We start from the raw sequence: 18,836 nt of genomic DNA on the forward strand, positions 1-18,836 counted from the left end.
TAACTGATGTAGATAATTCTAACACTGCGTTGTAATTTACAGAGAGATCTCCCTGACTGAGGAAATCAACACATGATCCTGTTATAAAACATCAGGATAAAGAAATAGATGTCTGCTGTAAATAATGTATAGAGGAGTGTTACAGAAATCTGTCACCGTGTCTGGTGTTAGGGAGTGTGATCACATTTCCCGTGTGTCTACAGACCAGGTCTGGATCAGTGATGATAAAGGCAATCTTATACTGACAAACACTAAAGGAGAAGAACTAGATCGCGTGACAGATATAGGTAGTGTTGATGGAGGACACACTGTGGACTCTAATGGTGATCTAATTTATATAGACAGTGAATTAAACATCAATAAACTGTCTACAGAGAATAAAGAAAAGACTACGATAATAAAGTACAACAACACATCACCATGGAGACCAGTGAGTGTCTACAGCTCCCCCTCCACTGGAGACCTGCTGGTCGGGATGTATAGAGGTGATCCATATACAGGCAAGGTAGTGCGGTATAACTCCACAGGAGAAAACACCCAGACCATACAGCACCACAACAACACAGGTCAGAGACTGTATGGATATCCTCTCTACATCACAGAGAACCGCAATGGAGATGTTATTGTGTCTGACTGGGACCGTGAGGCTGTAGTGGTGACAGATCGTGACGTTAATTACCGATTCTCCTACACAGGTCCTCCATCAGGATCAGGACTATCACCACGTGGAATCTGTACTGACGCGCTGTCACACATCCTGGTGTGTGATTATAACACCTGGTCAGTACTGATGTTAGATAGCGAGGGTCACTATCTGACAGAGATACTGACACAACACGGGATAGACTCACCATGGGGCCTGAAATATGATGAGGACACACACCTACTCTGGGTAGGGTCGTACAACAACACAGTCAACCTATACAGAGTGGTAGATACAGACTCTCTGACTGGTAAGTAACACTGTAGTCTGTTTGATTGTATTGTATAATTATAACATCTATACTAATTAATAACTCCATTATGTGAGGGGGATTATTTAAGAATAACTAGTTACTGTACTAGTACATGTACATGTACATATATATATATATATATATATATATATATATATATATATTCAAGTGTTTATTTACCAGTGTTTAAGTTTAATCAATCAATGTGTTAACAACAAACATTAGATGTTAAAGATAACGTTTATGATGATAAACACGATAAAAAGACACAATTAAAAAGAAATGATAGATTTATATCCAGTTTTTAATTAATTGTGTAGTGTTCAGGTGTTGTGTGTAACTCTTCTTCAATCACTGATTCATATGATGTACATTGATGTTTGGTTCATGGATTTTTGTACAATATACTGTCAACAGGTCAATGGGGGTATAATTACCAACTTTTGAAATCTTGTGTTCTTTTGTTCGATAAATACAATTAGTGTAGTATGATAATTTTTTGAGAAGTAGATAGTGATTAAATTTTAAGATATTTTACAATTTTACAATTATTACAATATTCTTTTATAAGGCCATATAAAATTGAAATTCTGGTTCTCAGGCCCGCGCGCATCCATTTTGAGGTAGCCGCATTGCTAATTTTATTGTATTTTTAATAAAATAAAAAGCTGGTATTGCGGAGACCATTCCGACCTCATTTGTTTCGTAGTTTAGTATTCAAATATCACTTCCGGTAGACATTTGCAATGAGATTTTGGCCACTTCGTTTGGAAATGCAATCGAGGACATTACCTACGATGTTTACACGCTGATTAGCAATGGTTAGAGCAGAAATTTTGACCAGAAATGTAAAGTATGTCTGTGATTAAAAAAAATTATCTTTATGTTAAAGAAAATTCGAAAATTCAAATTAAAAAAATACCTCCCTCATCTACTTTTCTGCCAATAAAATAATAAATAAAATGCCGCCCTCCCGCATCTGTTTTGGAGAAAATTGGCCTGAGAACCAGAGAATTAAATTTAGATGGCCTAATGTATTCAGTTTATTAAAGTAAATTCTACATTCAAAACAGATGAGATTTTGTGTTGACGTTGACAGGTACATGTAGATATAGACACCAGTGATATTAACACAGCTGTCTCTAAGAATGTTTAATTGTTGTGTATTTCTGTAGCAGGTGTGGGGGAAATTTACACTGTGTACTGGAGTGACGTTTTGTGTAGTTAGAAAGTTCTAGATGAAATATAGAAATAACCAAACAATATTTAAGCTTAAAATCCATAATAAAGTTTAAGATTCACTCCAACTTTATTAACAAAAAATATTTTTTAGACACCACAGAATACGCCTGAGTGCATCTGCATTGATCAATTTTAGTAACTTGCTAATGAAAGGGAGATAACCCAATTTTGTATTTGAAGGTGAAGAAGAAAATCAAGTTACCCCCCTTTTCATTATAAATGTGTAAAAATAATTCTTGAGAAAAAAAAAAATTGCCTCCTGCCTTGTTTCAGAATAGTTTGTTCATGGAACTAGAAATATAATTTTATAATTAACTGCCTGTATAAAATGTAAGTACAAGATACATGTATGGCGAAGGAGGAAATACTTGTATATTCATCATTTGATTCATTCTGTTCATTTGTAACGCTGTGTATTCCAATGACATGAAGCCCTTAGTTGATAATGCATTAAAACATATAAAAGAGTTACTGTATCATTTGTACACAGTTATAAGCATTGAAGGTCACTGGCAGAAACACGTAAGATTGATTTCTGTGGTTTATAATTACAAATGCACTCACAATTAAGTGTTGGGACTTAACGGACTGGAGGTAGGGTGGGGGGATATAGTGGTTCGGGGGGTTATATATGATATGACTGTTCTAGTTCAAATTATGTCAGTAATTTTTTTCATTATTGTGATGTCAGATATGACAGAACTTAAACTTTTGAACACTTAAACCATTTAGACTGCATCTAAACTATTCATGAGCAAATAATTTGATTAGTCCAGATAAAATTAATCTTTAGATTCCCATCCTCGCCCGCCCCTCTCAAATATTGATAGCAGTTATCAATGACATTTGATAATTGATGATATCTTTATATTGTTTTCATGTATTCTTATCATGCTTATAGGCCAATATATTGCAAACAATAAATTCCTATACATAATAATTTTAGATCATAGATCAATGATGTTTTATCACAACAATTGACAAATGTTTTTAATCTGTATACACGTATTTTTGAATTTAATAACATATACTTTTTTTAATGAATGTAAATACATGTAATATCTAGATTTGTTTCTGAAATATTTTCTGGACTCAATAAAACATTTTTACTACTCCAATTTCATGAATATTTGGACTTTGTTATTAAAAAAGTAACAAAATGCCTTTTCTCTGTGGTGATTTATCAGCATTGATTAATTATTTAAATCATAAAACTTTTTATTTCCAACAGGAGTCCCCCTGGAGAACATCAAATGTAGAAAACATCCCAGAATTCCCCTGGACCAGTTCTGTACCCCGTGTGGTGTTCCCTTGTGTGTGGAGTGTACCAGCTCTGAGGATCACAGCAGACATCAACTTAGAAAAATAAAAGAATTGTTTGACAGCATTCACAGGATAGAGGGTATGAGTTTGAATATATTTTAAAATTTATGTCCAGACCAAATATTATGGTGAAACACTAAAAATGTTTACTAGTCACAACGATTGTGTGTTTTGACCTTGACCCATGGCCACTTTTACAAGTTCAAGGTCAGAAATCACCTCCCTTAAGTTATGTAAATGACCTTTTTTTTTTTTAGCTCAACTGAGCTGAAGGCTCAAGTGAGCTTTTCTGTTCACATTTTGTCAGCGTCCGTCTGTCTGTCTAGCTGTCCGTATGTCCGTCTAGCTGTCTGTCTTTCTGTCTGTCTGTAAAATTTTCACATTTTTGACTTCTTCTCAAGTACCAATGGGCCAATTTCAACCAAATTTTCCACAAAGTATCCTTAGGTGAAGGGGTTTGAAGTTTGTTCAAATGAAGGGCCACGCCCTCATTCAAGGGGAGATAACTGGGAATTAATGAAAATTTGATGGTATTTTAAGCTCACCTGAGCCGAAGGCTCTAGTGAACTTTTCTGATCACATTTTGTTCGTCGTCCATCTGTTTATTCGTCTGTCTGTCTATCTGTCCGTCTGTAAAATTTTCACATTTTCGACTTCTTCTCAAGCAATAGACCAAATTGAACCAAACTTAAAAAAAAGTATCCTTAGGTGAAGAGGAGTTTCAATTATTGAAATGAAAGGCCAAGTCCCCTTCCAAGGGGAGGCAATCAAGAAAAGACAAAAATAGACTGGGGTCATTAAAAAATCTTCTTCTCAAGAACCACTGGGCCAGGAAAGTTGAAACTTATGTGGAAGCAATCCTTGGGTATTGTAGATATAATATTGTTAAAATCATGACCCCCTGGGGTAGGGCGGGGCCACAATGGGGATACAAGTTTTACTTAGAAATATATAGCACAAATCTTTGAAAATCTTCTTCTCAAGAACCACTGGACCAGGAAAGCTGAAATTTATGTTGAAGCATCCTTGGGTAGTGTAGATATCAAATTGTAAAAATCATGACCCCCAGAGGTAGGGCAAGGCCACAATTGGGAATTCAAGTTTACCATAGAAATGTAAAGAAAACATCTTTAATAATCTTCTTCTCAAGAACCACTAGACCAGGAAAGCTGAAACTAATGTTAAGCATCTTTGGGTAGTGTAGATATCAAATTGTAAAAATCATTACCTCCGGGGGTAAGGCGGGGCCACAATAGGGGAATTAAGTTTTGCATAGAAATGTATAGAACAAATCTTTAAAAATCTTCTCCTCAAGAACCACAGGGCCAGGAAAGCTGAAACTTATATGGAAGCATCCATGGGAAGTGTAGATATTAAATTTTAAAAATCATGACCCGGTGGGTAGGGCGGGGCCACAATAGGGAAACCAAGTTTTACATAGAAATATATAGAACAAAAATCTTCTTCTCAAGAACCACTGGGCCAGGAAAACTGAAACTTATGTGGAAGCCTCCTTAGGAAGTGTAGATATCAAATTGTTAAAATCATGAACCCCAGGGGTAGGGCGGGGCCACAATAGGGAATACATAGAAATGTATTGAACGAATCTTTCAAAATCTTCTTCTCAAGAACCACTGGGCTCGAAAAACTGACGTGGAAGCCTCCTTGGGTAGTGTAGATTCTAAAGTATTAAAATAATGAAAGGAGAGGGGGTAGGGGGACGATAGGTATAGCACAAGGGGAAATTTGCTAAAGAACTACTTCACCCAAGTTACTCCGGTGAGCGATGTGGCCCTTGGGCTTCTTGTTTAAAAAATCTTCTTCTCAAGAACCACTGGGCCAGGAAAGATGAAACTTTTGGGGAAATATCCTTAGTTAGATAGTGTAGATTTAAGTTTGTTCAAATCATGACCCTGGGGGCTAGGGCGGGGCCACAATTGCCGACCAAAATTTTACATAGAAATATATAGGAAAATTCTTTTAAAAATTCTTCTTAAGAATAACAAATCTATAATTAATTATTTATATGGAAGCAACCTCAGGTAGTGTAGATTCAAGTTTATTCAAATCATGACCCCCGGGGGTAGGGCGGGGCCATAATGGCCGACCAAATTTTAACATAGAAATATATAGGTTTTTTTTTTAAATCTTCTTCTCAAGAATAGCGAAGCCATAATTGATCATATTTATATGGAAGTATCTCAATTAGTGTAGATTCAAAGTTTGTTAAAAATCTTCTTCACAAGAACCACATTGCAACGAAAGTTGAAACTTATGGGGAAATATCCTCAGGTAGTGTAGATTTTAGTTTTTTTCAATCATGACCCCCGGGGGTAGGGTGGGGCCACAATGGCCGACCAAAATTTTACTTGGAAATATACAGGAAAATTCTTTAAAAATCTTCTCAAGAATAGCAAAGCCATGATTGGTCATGGGACTACTTTTGGATTTAAACTTTTCGATAATAATCCAATTTCTTCATTTTCCTTGCCACAGTTGTTAGGTGAGCGATGTGGCCCATGGGCCTCTTGTTTACATTTATTATAATGAATGCCTTTTACTTTAACTTATCATCGAAGACAATTTAACATGTAATGGAAATGTTGATAGAGGCTTACAGAGTACTCCGATGTCCTTTACTTATGCTCCCAAAATGATCACCATCTAGTGGTGGGAATTGATCACTTGACCAGTGCAGTTATTTTTCTATCCCAATTTAGGTCCAAATATCGGCACTTTCCCCTCAACATAGTTTACGAAATTTCATTTGTTTTTTCCCAGTAATAAAAGATTGTTTTTTCTATTTTCTTAAAATTGAATTTCTTGACAACACTTTGATGATATATGAAGGATAATATTGACTGCTAAAGCATTTTCTTGTAATAAAGTGAGAAAACAATAAAAAGATATGCGCTGTAACACACCAATTATAATCAAATGTTAAGATCTCCAATCTATTGTCAAAAATTGACAGTCTTACCGATTAAAATCCATCAACATAGCAACACTAGCAGACATACGTTACTGAAGTTTGACAATCCCCTTCTCAGGTGTATTTGAATGAATATAGGGAGCTCAATTATCTGTACAGTATTGAGTTGAAAGTCATTGAAGGAAAAAATACATGTATTATCCAAGATGTACAACAGCATGGACATTCAACTACATTGTATGTGCATTCAATGCTGAAATGAATTGAAAGCTTACATCATTTTGTATAAACTTTTAACAACTGATGATGTAAATACATTCAAGGTTTTTTTCCAAGTTTGTTTATCTGTATATATACCGTTCATGGTAGCTCAGTTTGTAGATAGAATGTTCTAATGTTAAAATGATAAATGTCCTAAGGACCTGGTTTAACGATAGAATGCGTTCCGTGTATACACACTGTTGCAAAGTAAACACGGGCGATAACTCGTACTAGTGCATTTACTATGAACAATCAAGAGAGTTCTGAACGTAAACATGGCATGTAAATTTAAACCGAGAAAAACTGTTGAGAAAATTAGTTAAATAAAGTCTTTATTTAGACTAAACTTTTGGTTTATTAATAAATACTTACGCAGCCCCAAAAAGGTTTGTTTTGATTAATTTATAAGTTATTTTCAGTGCAAATCCATATGTATCCTTCAAAGTCATTTTGGAGGGATTCTGCAATTTTTTGCTACACTGGGAGTATATGGGTGGTATTCTAACTGTGGTGAGGGCTTGTCCCAAAACACAGTTAGATTATTAGCTCTTCTGAGCCAAAGGCTCAAAGAGCTAATGCCATGGTCATTTGTGCATTGTGCGTCGTGCGGTGTGCTGTGTGCGTTAACTTTTTAGAATATGGGCCATAACTCAAGAACCCTTTGGCCAATTATTGTCAAATTTGTCAAAGGGTATCTTTTAAGCACAAGGGCTACCATTTATATTAAAATTGAGGTGGGACCCTAAAACAAGGGGAGATAATCACGAAAATAAAACCAAAAGTGCTGGTTGCTAAAAAATCTTCTCCAGAACCACCAGGCTGATTTTCACCAAACTTGCATACAAGGGTCAGGATATGTTGAAGATTAAAAATTGTTCCAGGCATGACCCTGGGGCAAAGGGCGTGGTCTCAAGGTCACTTCAAAGTTGACCAAAATTTACTCTTATTAAAAACGTTGATATTTTGCTTACTATAAAGACTAGGATCATCAAATCTTGTAAGTTGATGCATATCAGGACTTGACATCATGTTAATGCAAAAGTAGGCCACGGTGACCTATTTTTAAAGTTTTAAGGGGTTTTGTTTTCAAATTGATTTGGAGGCATATTTTGGACACTTTAAGGCCTATTATAATCATAAAACTTTGTCAGTTTGTGCATCTTGGGTCCACAAACAACATCAACTTAAGAGTAGGTCATCATGACCTACTTTTTGAATTCTATGGCTAATCTTTTCTAAAACATTTAATCCCATTTTTTCAGACACCGAGAGGTTTAGAATCACCAAATCTTGTAAGTTGATGCATCTAGAGGCCTTAAAACATATTTATCAAAAAGTAGGTCACTGTGACCTACTTTTTGAACTTTGCAGGCATTTGTTTTCAGATGGTTTAAAAGGCATATTTTGAATACTATTAGACCTATGATCATCAAATTTTGTCAGTTGATGCATCTTTGGTCTTCAGAAAATGTCGACCAAAAAGTAGGTCACTGTGACCTACTTTCGACATTTTATGGCTAGATTTAAGTATCTCGGGTACTTATTGGCTTAGAATCAATAAAATTTGTCAGTTGATGCATCTTGGGTTTTTAGAGATTAACAACCAAAAAGTAGGTCACATTGACCTACTATTGACATTTTATGGCTATATTTTAGTATCTCAGGTACTTATTGGCTTAGAATCATCAAACATTGTCAGTTGATGCATTTTGGGTTTTTGGAGAATGTCGACCAAAAAGTAGGTCTTAGTGACCTACTTTTGACATTTTATGGCTAGTTTTATGTATCTCAGGTACTAATTGGTTTAGAATCATCAAATTTTGTCATTTGGTGCATTTTAGGTTTCAGAGTTTCCGAAAACCAGATATTTCTTTCAGTCATTCGGACTGATGACTTAATGCGTTCTACCAGTCCGAAGCATATTCTATTGGTCCGAATAAATTTTAGATTATACAGTGTAGCCTATATTTTAAATGGCATTGAATACTGTATACAGGGAAATTTTCGCTCCCGTTTTATTTTCACCCCTTTCGCCCTCTCCTTCATTGGGCGAATTTAAAAAGGGGGTGAATTCAAATTACACAGTATAATTTCTTAAACAGAACTATGACTGGGCAAATTTAAAACGGGGCAAAATTATTTACAAATTCAATAGGGTGAAAATAACACGGGCGAAAATAACCCTGTATACAGTATGTATTATTTTTTATCAGGGCTCACCAATTAACACTTGATACCAGGGTTATGCAGCTAGTCTTAGAATTAAATCAAGCATGGCAAAAGACCACACAGGCTTGTGGCAGCAATAAAGTCACTAGCCCCAAGTAAATGATGGGCATACATACTGACTAATCCCTGTTGAGATTCTGCTAGGCTAGATATTAGGACTGACACCCTCGCAGAATCCCTGGACGACCATTAATAATTCACGTCTGGAAATTAAGTCTCAACTTTGGTCGACTATATCAAGAATTTTTTAAGCTAGACCACACTGCCGTTTGCTTCAATTAAGTAATTTATTTGTATATTCGACTATCTGTCACTATTATGTCTGCATAGCTTACCGTTTAGGCATGTAAATCCCAACATAAAAATATTCACTGAAATCTGCGTTCGAAATATTGCTCCTGTGATGAAATTGTCTTCCTCCTCGAATAAAAGACTTCCTATAGTCTGTTTTTTCCCTATATGTTTCTGAAACAAGTTTACTGTGGCTATTGAACTTCACATAGGGTTAAAACAGACTATAAGAGCTCTCGACAGTGTGGTCTAGGTGAATGATTCTTGCTATAGTCGACCGAAGTTGGGACTTAATTTCCAGACGTGAATTATTAATGGTCGTCCATGGATTCTGCTACGGCGTCAGTCCAAAATATTAAGCCTAACAGAACCTCAACAGGGATTAACATGCCAACTTTCCCGATTTAGGCGGGATCCTCCCGATTTTACCCTTTCATCACGCTTTCCCGATCGGGAGAGAAAAATTGCCCTAATTTCCCGATTTGAAGAAATCACCAAAATTTCCGATTATAAAAGATCCCCTACCGCTGAATTTTGACAATCGGGATAACAATGTCAAACTTGTTTATTCAATGCACACAGATTTTAAACACATGATAATTAGCCACAGGAAATCACTTCACGCTTGAACGCACGCAGTTGTCCAGGTACAGGTAGCTTATAGCTTCGGGCATTTAGGGGATTATCTTGTCAGTTTTAAGGGGTATGCAAGGTGAAACACATAGATTAACGTGTTAATTGTTAGTCATTTTATTAAAAACGTAGATTAAAGACAATGAAATACTAATCAAACTTTAAAATCGGAATCAAAAGAGATCGTTTTTTGAAAACGAAAGTAGAAAACTACAACAAAGCATAGCTGCTGATTTTATCTACCTATAATGAAAAATATTGTAAAGTTTGCCAATTAAAATATTATGAAATTAAGATGAAAGATGAAACAATCAAGTGTATGTCAATTAGAATTTCTTTTCCCTTCCTTCTCCCAAAAGTAATAGTTTATAGGTATGTACATGACTTAAGGAAATACCCACATGGCACCATCAAGCCTGACAAATTTCATGACTGTAAAAAAAAATCTTCTTTGGAAAGGTGGTATAAATTTCTGTAAATTTAATACCTTATTAGAATTTCTAATTAATTGAAATATAAATAAAAAAATCTCAAAAATGTTTCCAGAAACAGGACTTTACAGTATCAAAACCTCATCTATTTTTTAGCCTTTGAAAAAAATGATTTAAAAGTTATACAATTTTCAATTTTTCACTAAATTATGTGTCCTGGTAGAAAAAAAAACATGTTTTTAATGAGAAGCACTTATTTTAGCAAAAATATTTCAATTTTGGAAAAAAACCAAAACATTTTTTAAAACTTTTTTAAATTATTTTTTTGTGCTAAATTAATTCTTAAGTTGTATTAATAAGTGATATCAAATATTATAAATTTAAAAAAAAGATGATTTCATTATCATTGAATTTCACGACAAAATGTCGCGAATTTAAAGCTTTGAAAATTGTCGTCATGCGCTAAATCATCCATGGGAATTTTCAAAAGTTGGCATGTATCATGGGGAAAAGAAACAAGTAATTATGAAAAAAAAAATTGAAAAAGAAAATGTCTTATGGTTACTTGTATTCCTTTTAAAATTAAGATTAAATACTCACTTGTAAAATTAAATCATATTTAAAAAGCAGTTATGATAGAAATTCAAAATAGAAATAAATTTGAATTATCTTTATGTTTGCTCAGTGGACATTGCACCTCGTGACCTATTTACTGCATGTGTTTACCATTAACAGAGGAATGGAGGAAATTCGGATTAGGAAAATAATGATCGTTTTTGGAAGTAAATAAGTCAAGTAGAAATGCAAAATGGATTATATTATGGATATTTACGAAGAATAGGGGCATGCTGCATCGCAATTTTTCATTTATGAAGACTTTGCAGTAGATCAGAGTGCAATAAATAACCAGGACAAGCCCTCGCCACAATCAGTCACACGGACCGGTTCTATAGCCATTTTCATCGGACATTTCAATTTTCTATCGGTTTTGCAAGTTGGAGCGATAGTTTTCGGAAACGCTGAGGTTTTCGAAGCATGTTGACCAAATAATAGGTCACGGTGACCCACTTTTGAATATCTCAGGTACTGATTGGCTTAGAATCATCAAACTTTGTCAGTAGATGCATCTTGGGTTTTCAGAGAATGTCGATCAAAAAGTAGGTCACAGTGACCTACTTTTGCCATTTTTATGCCCCGCCATGAATATGGCCGGGGCATATAGTGTTTGTCATGTCCGTCTTCCGTCCTTCCGTCCTTCCGTCACACTTTGCGTTTAGCTCTGTTCAAAGCTAAGTTTCAAAGAAACTATCCAAGATATTTTCATCAAACTTCATATGCTGATAGATATTGATGAGAGCTATGGTTCATCTAGGGATGAACACTACCAGACTTGCTTCGGATGCTGGATCTGACTGACATTTTCAAGACGAGTGACCAGGTAAAAGTTTTAGGAACAGGTCCATTCCTAAGGAACTATAAGCCCTACTTGGACCAAACTTGCATGGATGATGCATCTAGGGATGGACACTACCAGACTTGCTTCGGATACTGGATCTGATCTCCATTTTCCAGATGAGTGACCAGGTTAAAGTTTTTAGAGCAGGTCCATTCCTAAGGAACTATAAGCCCTACTTGGACCAAACTTGCATGGATGATGCATCTAGGGATGGACACTACCAGACTTGCTTCGGATGCTGGATCTGACCTATATTTTCATTCCCAAGTAACTAAAAGCCCTACCTGAACCAAACTTACATGGATGATGCATCTTAGGATGGACACTACCAGACTTGCTTCGGATGCTGGATCTGACCTATATTTTCATTCCCAAGTAACTATAAACCCTACCTGAACCAAACTTACATGGATGATGCATCTTTGGATGGACACTACCAGACTTGCTTCGGATGCTGGATCTGACCTATATTTTCATTTCCAAGTAACTATAAGCCCTACCTGAACCAAACTTGCATGGATGATGCATCTAGGGATGGACACTACCAGACTTGCTTCAGATGCTGGATCTGACCTATATTTTCATTCCCAAGTAACTATAAGCCCTACCTGGACCGAACTTACATGGATGATGCATCTAGGGATGGACACTACCAGACTTGCTTCGGATGCTGGATCTGACCTATATTTTCATTCCCAAGTAACTATGAGTTCTACCTAAACCAAAATTGCATGGATGATGCATCTAGGGATAAACACCACCAAACTTGCTTCGGATGCTGGATGTGACCTATATTTTCATTCCCAAGTAACTATAAGCCCTACCTGAACCAAACTTATATGGATGATGCATCTTTGGATGGAAACTACCAGATTTGCTTCGGATGCAGGATCTGACCTATATTTTCATTTCCAAGTAACTATAAGCCTTACCTGAACCAAACTTGCATGGATGATGCATCTAGGGATGGACACTACCAGACTTGCTTCAGATGCTGTATCTGACCTTTATTTTTATGCCCAAGTAACTATAAGTCCTACCTGAACCAAACTTGCATGGATGATGCATCTAGGGATGGACACCACAAAACTTGCTTCGGATGCTGAATCTGACCTATATTTTCATTCCCAAGTAACTATAAGTCCTACCTGAACCAAATTTGCATGGATGATGCATCTAGGGATGGACACCACCAAACTTGCTTCGGATGCTGAATCTGACCTATATTTTCATTCCAAAGTAACTATAAGTCTTACCTGAACCAAACTTGCATGGATGATGCATCTAGGGATGGACACTAACTGACTTGCTTCGGATGCTGGATCTGACCTATATTTTCATTCCCAAGTATCTATAAGCCCTACCTGAACCAAACTTGCATGGATGATGCATCTAGGGATAAACACTACCAGACTTGCTTCGGATGCTGGATCTGACCTATATTTTCCAAACAAGCAATTCAGCTGCATCACTATTCTGGATATTCTGGTCAAATTTTAAACACATACAAATTTTCATGTTGCTTTACTGATATATCCTCGGCGGGGCATTCATGTCCTATGGACATATTTCTAGTATTGTTATATTTAGGTTTTTTCAAGTACCTATTGGTTTAAAATCATCAAACTTTGTTATTTGATGCATCTTAGGTTCTCGGAGAATGATGATCAAAATATAGGTCACAGTGACCTACTTGTGGCATTTATGGCTATATTTAAGTATTCTAGGGTACTTATTGGCTTAGAATTGTCAAACTTTGGCAGTTTATGCACCTTGCGTTTTCAAAGAATGTTGACCAATAAGTAGGTCACTGTGACCCACTTTTGAATATCTCAAGTACTTATTGGCTTAGAATCATCAATCTTTGTCAATTAATGCATCTTGTGTCCTCAGAAAATTTCAATCAAAATGTAGGTCACCATGACCTACTTGTAGTATTTTATAGTTACATTTAAATATATTTAGCCTAAACTGGCTAAGAATCATCAAACTTTGTCAGTTGATGCATCTTGGGTTTTAGGATAGATTGTATAATTTATCAAAAGAGCGATTCAAGGCCCTTGGGCCTCTTGTTCTAACTAGTCTTATCGGATGATACCTCAAAAATCGAGGTCCCTTGTCACATCAAGCATTTGCACGATAAAGAACTCTCACTGCTCAATGGCTCTGAGTGTCAAGTAAAGGTAAAAATTTAAAGTCCTTCACTGGTTCTAGTGATGTCTCTACATGAGTGAAAAATTATCAAATGGGACATTACAAGCATAAAATTAATCAATTATCTTTATAATTATGTTTCTTGTTTATTTTGAAGATGGAGATACACTATTGATGTGCCTTCTTCTGTCCAATTCCTACAAAATAAACATGAAAGAAGGAAACTGGATGACCATATATAATGCTGTTGCCAAAAGTTTTCACTCAAAGAAAATCAAAAAGCCATTTGCTGTTGCAGATTTAGAAAAATACAAACCAGTCCTGAAACTTGATAAATCAGAGATCAGTTTTTCCAATGAGGTATTCAAAAGTATCAGTTTCCTGAAGTTCTTAGAGAGTTCTGGCTTTACTGAACTTTTCTTGACTTGGGCAGAGAAAGAAAACGTAGCTGAGTACTGTAGATCATGGAATTATCGGAGAAGAAAAGATGAGGTTTGCTGTTGGTTATTGCCAGAAAAATATGGGGAGTTTCTGCAAAAACTTGGAGAAGATATTTTCACACACCCAACAATGGAGGACCAGTCATTCCATGAAGTCGTATTTAGAAACTGTAAGTATTTTTGGCTCACCTGACCTAGTTATTGGGATAAAATTTAAAAAGAAATGTCTGCAAGGATGATGAACAGAATTGTTTGTCCTTAATTTCATTTGTAACTTAACTTTACAGATCTTTTTAGCTCACCCGAGCAGATGATCACATTTTGTTCTTCGTCTGTCTGTCTGTCTGTATGACTTTACACATATTTGACTTCTTTTCAAGAACCAATGGGCCAATTTCAACCAAACTTGATACAAAAGCATCCTTTGGTGAAGGGGAGTTTAAAGTGTTAAAATGAAGGGCCAAGTTCCCTTACAAGGGGAGATTAGTCAAAAATAGTGTCGAGTTATTAAAAAATCTTCTGATTTCGAAGAGCCACTGGGCCATGCCAGGAAAGCTGAAACTTATGTGGAAGCATCCTGGGTAGTGCAAAGAAACACGCACGCTAACTCTCGATTCCCGCCTACATTTTGGAACCAATTAATTCAATATGAATAGCTATTTGGTCATAAAATCTTTGTTTAATACAAAGAACAGTTCAATGGTAATTGATAAATCGTCCTAATTCCAGCGCATAACAGTAAATTATCCATAATTCAAGCTCTTGAAAAAAGGGGGGTAGACGATATTTTCCATTGAAATCGGAGTTTCAAGCATCATTGTATTTTGAAATAGTCTTGGATATGATTAAATGTTCCTTATTTCTTATTTCAGTTGTATATCGCTTTGAAATTAGTGAAAAAAAAGCATTTTTATCGTTTTTTGTCAATAAACATATGTTACCCCCCCCATGTCACACAAAAAGCTTTGGTATGAGTTTGTGAATACCATTCCATATTACCTGTAAACTGTAAACAGGAATTTTTGTGACACGGGGGGGGGAGATATTTTAAAAATATTTTCCGTTTTCCATTGATTTCTATAGTGAAAAACACAAGTTTTACCAAAATTTTAGAGTTATCTCTCTTTGTTTTCCCAAATAAGTTATGTTTTATGAAAATCCATATAATTATCTATAAAAAATATAAAAAATTCATCGAATATGTTAACTTTTGAAAATTGACTTGAAGGTAGGTGGGAGAACAATGCTATCATTTGCAGTTCTTTTAAATTGTTAAAATCAGGGCCACTAGGAAGTAGCACAGGACCACAAAAGGGAAACCAAGTTTTACATAGGAATATATAGGAAAAATCTTTTCCTCATTGCCATTGTGTACATTGGAGCTGAAACTTATATGGAAGCATCCCAGGGTAGTGTAAATTCTAAATTGTTAAAGTCATGACCCCTGCGGGTAGACTGGGGTCACAGAAGGGAATCCATTTTTAGCTCACCTTTGCTGAAAGCTCAAGTGAGCTTTTCTGATCACATTTTGTCCGGCGTCCGTCTGTTTGTCCATCTGTCTGTAAACTTTTCACATTTTCAACTTCTTGTCAAGAACCGCTGGACCAAATTCAACCAAACTTGCCACAAAGTATCCTTGGGTGAAGGGGATTCACGCCCTCATTCACGGGGAGATAATTGGGTATTAATCAAAATAGGGGGCATATTTTAAAAATCTTCTTCTCAAGAACCACTATGCCAGGAAAGATGAAACTTATGGGAAAACATCCTCAGGTAGTGTAGATTTAAATTTGTTCAAATCATGACCCCCTGGGGAAGGGCGGGGCCAAAATGGTCGACCCAAGTTGTACATGGAAATATATAGGAAAATTCTTTAAAAATCTTCTTCTCAAGAATACACCGCCATAAGTCATCATATTTATATGGAAGCATGGTCAGGTAGTGTAGATTCAAATTTGTTCAAATCATGACCCCCGGGGGAAGGGCGGGGCCAAGATGGCCGACCAAAGTTTTACATAGAAATATATAGGAAAATTCTTTAAAAATCTTCTTCTCAAGAATGACAAAGCCATAATTCATCATATTTATATGGAAGCATGGTCAGGTAGTGTAGATTCAAATTTGTTCAAATCATGACCCCCGGGGGAAGGGCGGGGCCAAGATGGCCGACCAAAGTTTTACACAGAAATATATAGGAAAATTCTTTAAAAATCTTCTTCTCAAGAATGACAAAGCCATAATTCATCATATTTATATGGAAGCATGGTAAGGTAGTGTAGATTCAAATTTGTTCAAATCATGACCCACGGGGGAAGGGTGGGGCCAAAATGGCAGACCAAAGTTTTATATAGAAATATATAGGAAAATTCTTTAAACATCTTCTTCTCAAGAATGACAAAACCACAATTCATCATATTTTTATGGAAGCATGCTTAGGTAGTGTAGTTTAAAATTTGTTCAAATCATGACCCCCAAGGGTAGGGGGGGGGGCAAATTGGCCAACCAAAGTTTTTAAAGAATTTCATGATTGGTCATGGGACTACTTTTGGATTTAAACTTTACAATAAAAAGCCATTTCCTACTTTTTCCCACCCTCAGTGCTCAGGTGAGCGATGTAGCCCATTGGCCTCTTGTTTCATAGAAATATAGGAAAAATCTTTTCATATACTAAATATTAAAGTATTTAATCCAAAAGTATTAAGAAATATGCTCATTCAGTAGGACTGTACCAATATATCGATATAGCAGTACGTATCGATATTCAAGAAAAAATATCGTATCGAAAAATAACACCCAATACCAGTACGTATCGGACAAACATTTTTTCTTCCAAGTTCCCCACCAAACCCCCCCCCCCCCCTCCCCGGTAATTTTGTCAAAATAAAAGGAGTTGATCTGATCCTAACATTGTGGGTTCGAATCCCACTGTTTGACGTAGAGACTGTCCCTTCAAATATGATCGTGTAAACCAAGGGCCCGTGTCCCAATAGATGCTGGCACAAAAAGTTCCCTCACTACTCAACTGCCGTCAGTTCCTAATATAGAAAAAAAATGTGTAGCTCTCCACCGGCAATCCTTCAGATGAGCAAAACGATAAAAAATTCTGAGAGGAACATTAAACAAAATATGTTGTACTATGAATCTTCAAAATGTTTAACGTCCCTCTAGAGAATTTATCTCTCATGAGATATTGCCATTACCAGTGATGTTCCTGCTGTGAGGGGATGCTCTGCTTAACAGTGTCCTTGTTAGATTTTAATTCGATTTTCACATCTCATCAGATATTCATTGATTTATGATTTTATAAATGTTGTTGCATGAACTGCTGCAATCATCAGGCTTTGCATCAATTTAATTAATTTGCTAGTATTGGCATAAAATTAATTTCCGGACAATCAGATCTACGTTTTTAGAAGCATTTTTCATAAAGTTGAAGGCTTTCTTATCATAAAACATAGAAAAAAACCCATCTGCCTTTTCTCTTTTGAAAAGGCAAACTGATTAGGGATAATTAAATCACTGAAATTTTGTTCGAGTGATATTTCTTTACAGAATAAAAGATCTTAATAGAATAGGACCACTGGCGGATTTAGAGGGGGGCAGGGGGCCTTGTCCCCCCTTTTGAGTCTAAAAAATACACTATATTTGATAAATCAATGTTTTTTTTGGTGTAGCTGTGGGCCCCTTACTGACACCCTGACCTCAAACTGGTCCGGCCTCCCTTTTCAAAATTTCTGGATCCGCCGCTGAGGAAAGCTATTTGTTTTTATGTTGTTTGTAATCTTGCATTTGACTCCGTCACAGCTTTGTAATGTTAGTTTTCTCATTATAGTTGGAATACCAATGCAGATTATACTAAGGGGAGACAAATCAGTGACGAATTTCATTGAGAATTTAAAGAAAGGGAAGACAACCATGTACCATGCCACTGGGATGATAATAGGGTGTGCTGGTAGTGGTAAAACAACATTGTTAGAGAGACTGAAGGACATTGACCTGGAAGAAATAAAGGAAAAAATCAGTTCAACCAGAGGAGTCGATATCCACACAGATGTATTTGATGTGACGGATAGCATCCAAGGTATTCTTTATTCAATATATTTATTTTTACATTTATTTTAATTTAATTTTGCAAATGTTTTCCTTTACATAGCACCACTGAAATCAATGCGTATCTATCAATCGGCTATGTTAAGGACCGATATGGAAAATGTGACCTTAGCACTGATTTAATATACATTACCTCTTTTAAAAAATTTTTAGCAAAGCTACTGAATACCCGTAGAAAATGTAATATAGTTATCCAAAGTGGACAGGACTAGCTTAGGCCTTACACAGTACCAATTATAATAACGCATGTAAATGTGTCAGCTGTTTGTCACGTGACTAATGTATAAATAGAGTTGTTAAGCTGAATGAAGGAAATGAGGATAGTGCAAGGGCATACGCTTATTTTTAAAGAAAGGCTTGGTAGGTTTAACATTTTAA

The 18,836-nt window shown here is 35.9% G+C and overlaps 1 protein-coding gene across 8 annotated transcripts in view; it reads left to right on the forward strand.

Moving 5' to 3' along the window:
- The window catches only part of LOC134250131 (uncharacterized), a 34,742-nt gene extending 16,138 nt beyond the window's left edge, over nucleotides 1–18,604 (forward strand). For 6 of the 8 annotated variants that reach the window (XM_062732477.1, XM_062732480.1, XM_062732481.1 and 3 more), the window contains 4 exons: nucleotides 43–953; nucleotides 3,430–3,600; nucleotides 14,066–14,518; nucleotides 18,181–18,604. In XM_062732477.1, coding sequence (XP_062588461.1) covers nucleotides 125–953; nucleotides 3,430–3,600; nucleotides 14,066–14,518; nucleotides 18,181–18,470 — 1,743 coding nt within the window. In that variant the 5' untranslated portion in view covers nucleotides 43–124 and the 3' untranslated portion in view covers nucleotides 18,471–18,604. Of the gene's footprint in view, nucleotides 1–42; nucleotides 954–3,429; nucleotides 3,601–14,065; nucleotides 14,519–18,180 lie in introns of those variants that run through there. The other 2 variants (XM_062732479.1, XM_062732483.1) reach the window with 2 other exon arrangements.
- Nucleotides 18,605–18,836: the final 232 nt, after the last annotated feature.

This window comes from Saccostrea cucullata, unplaced genomic scaffold, assembly GCF_032062105.1.
Source record: "Saccostrea cucullata isolate Sc308-1 unplaced genomic scaffold, CSIRO_AGI_Scuc_v1 ctg1651, whole genome shotgun sequence".
Classification (NCBI taxonomy): Eukaryota; Metazoa; Mollusca; class Bivalvia; order Ostreida; family Ostreidae; genus Saccostrea; species Saccostrea cuccullata.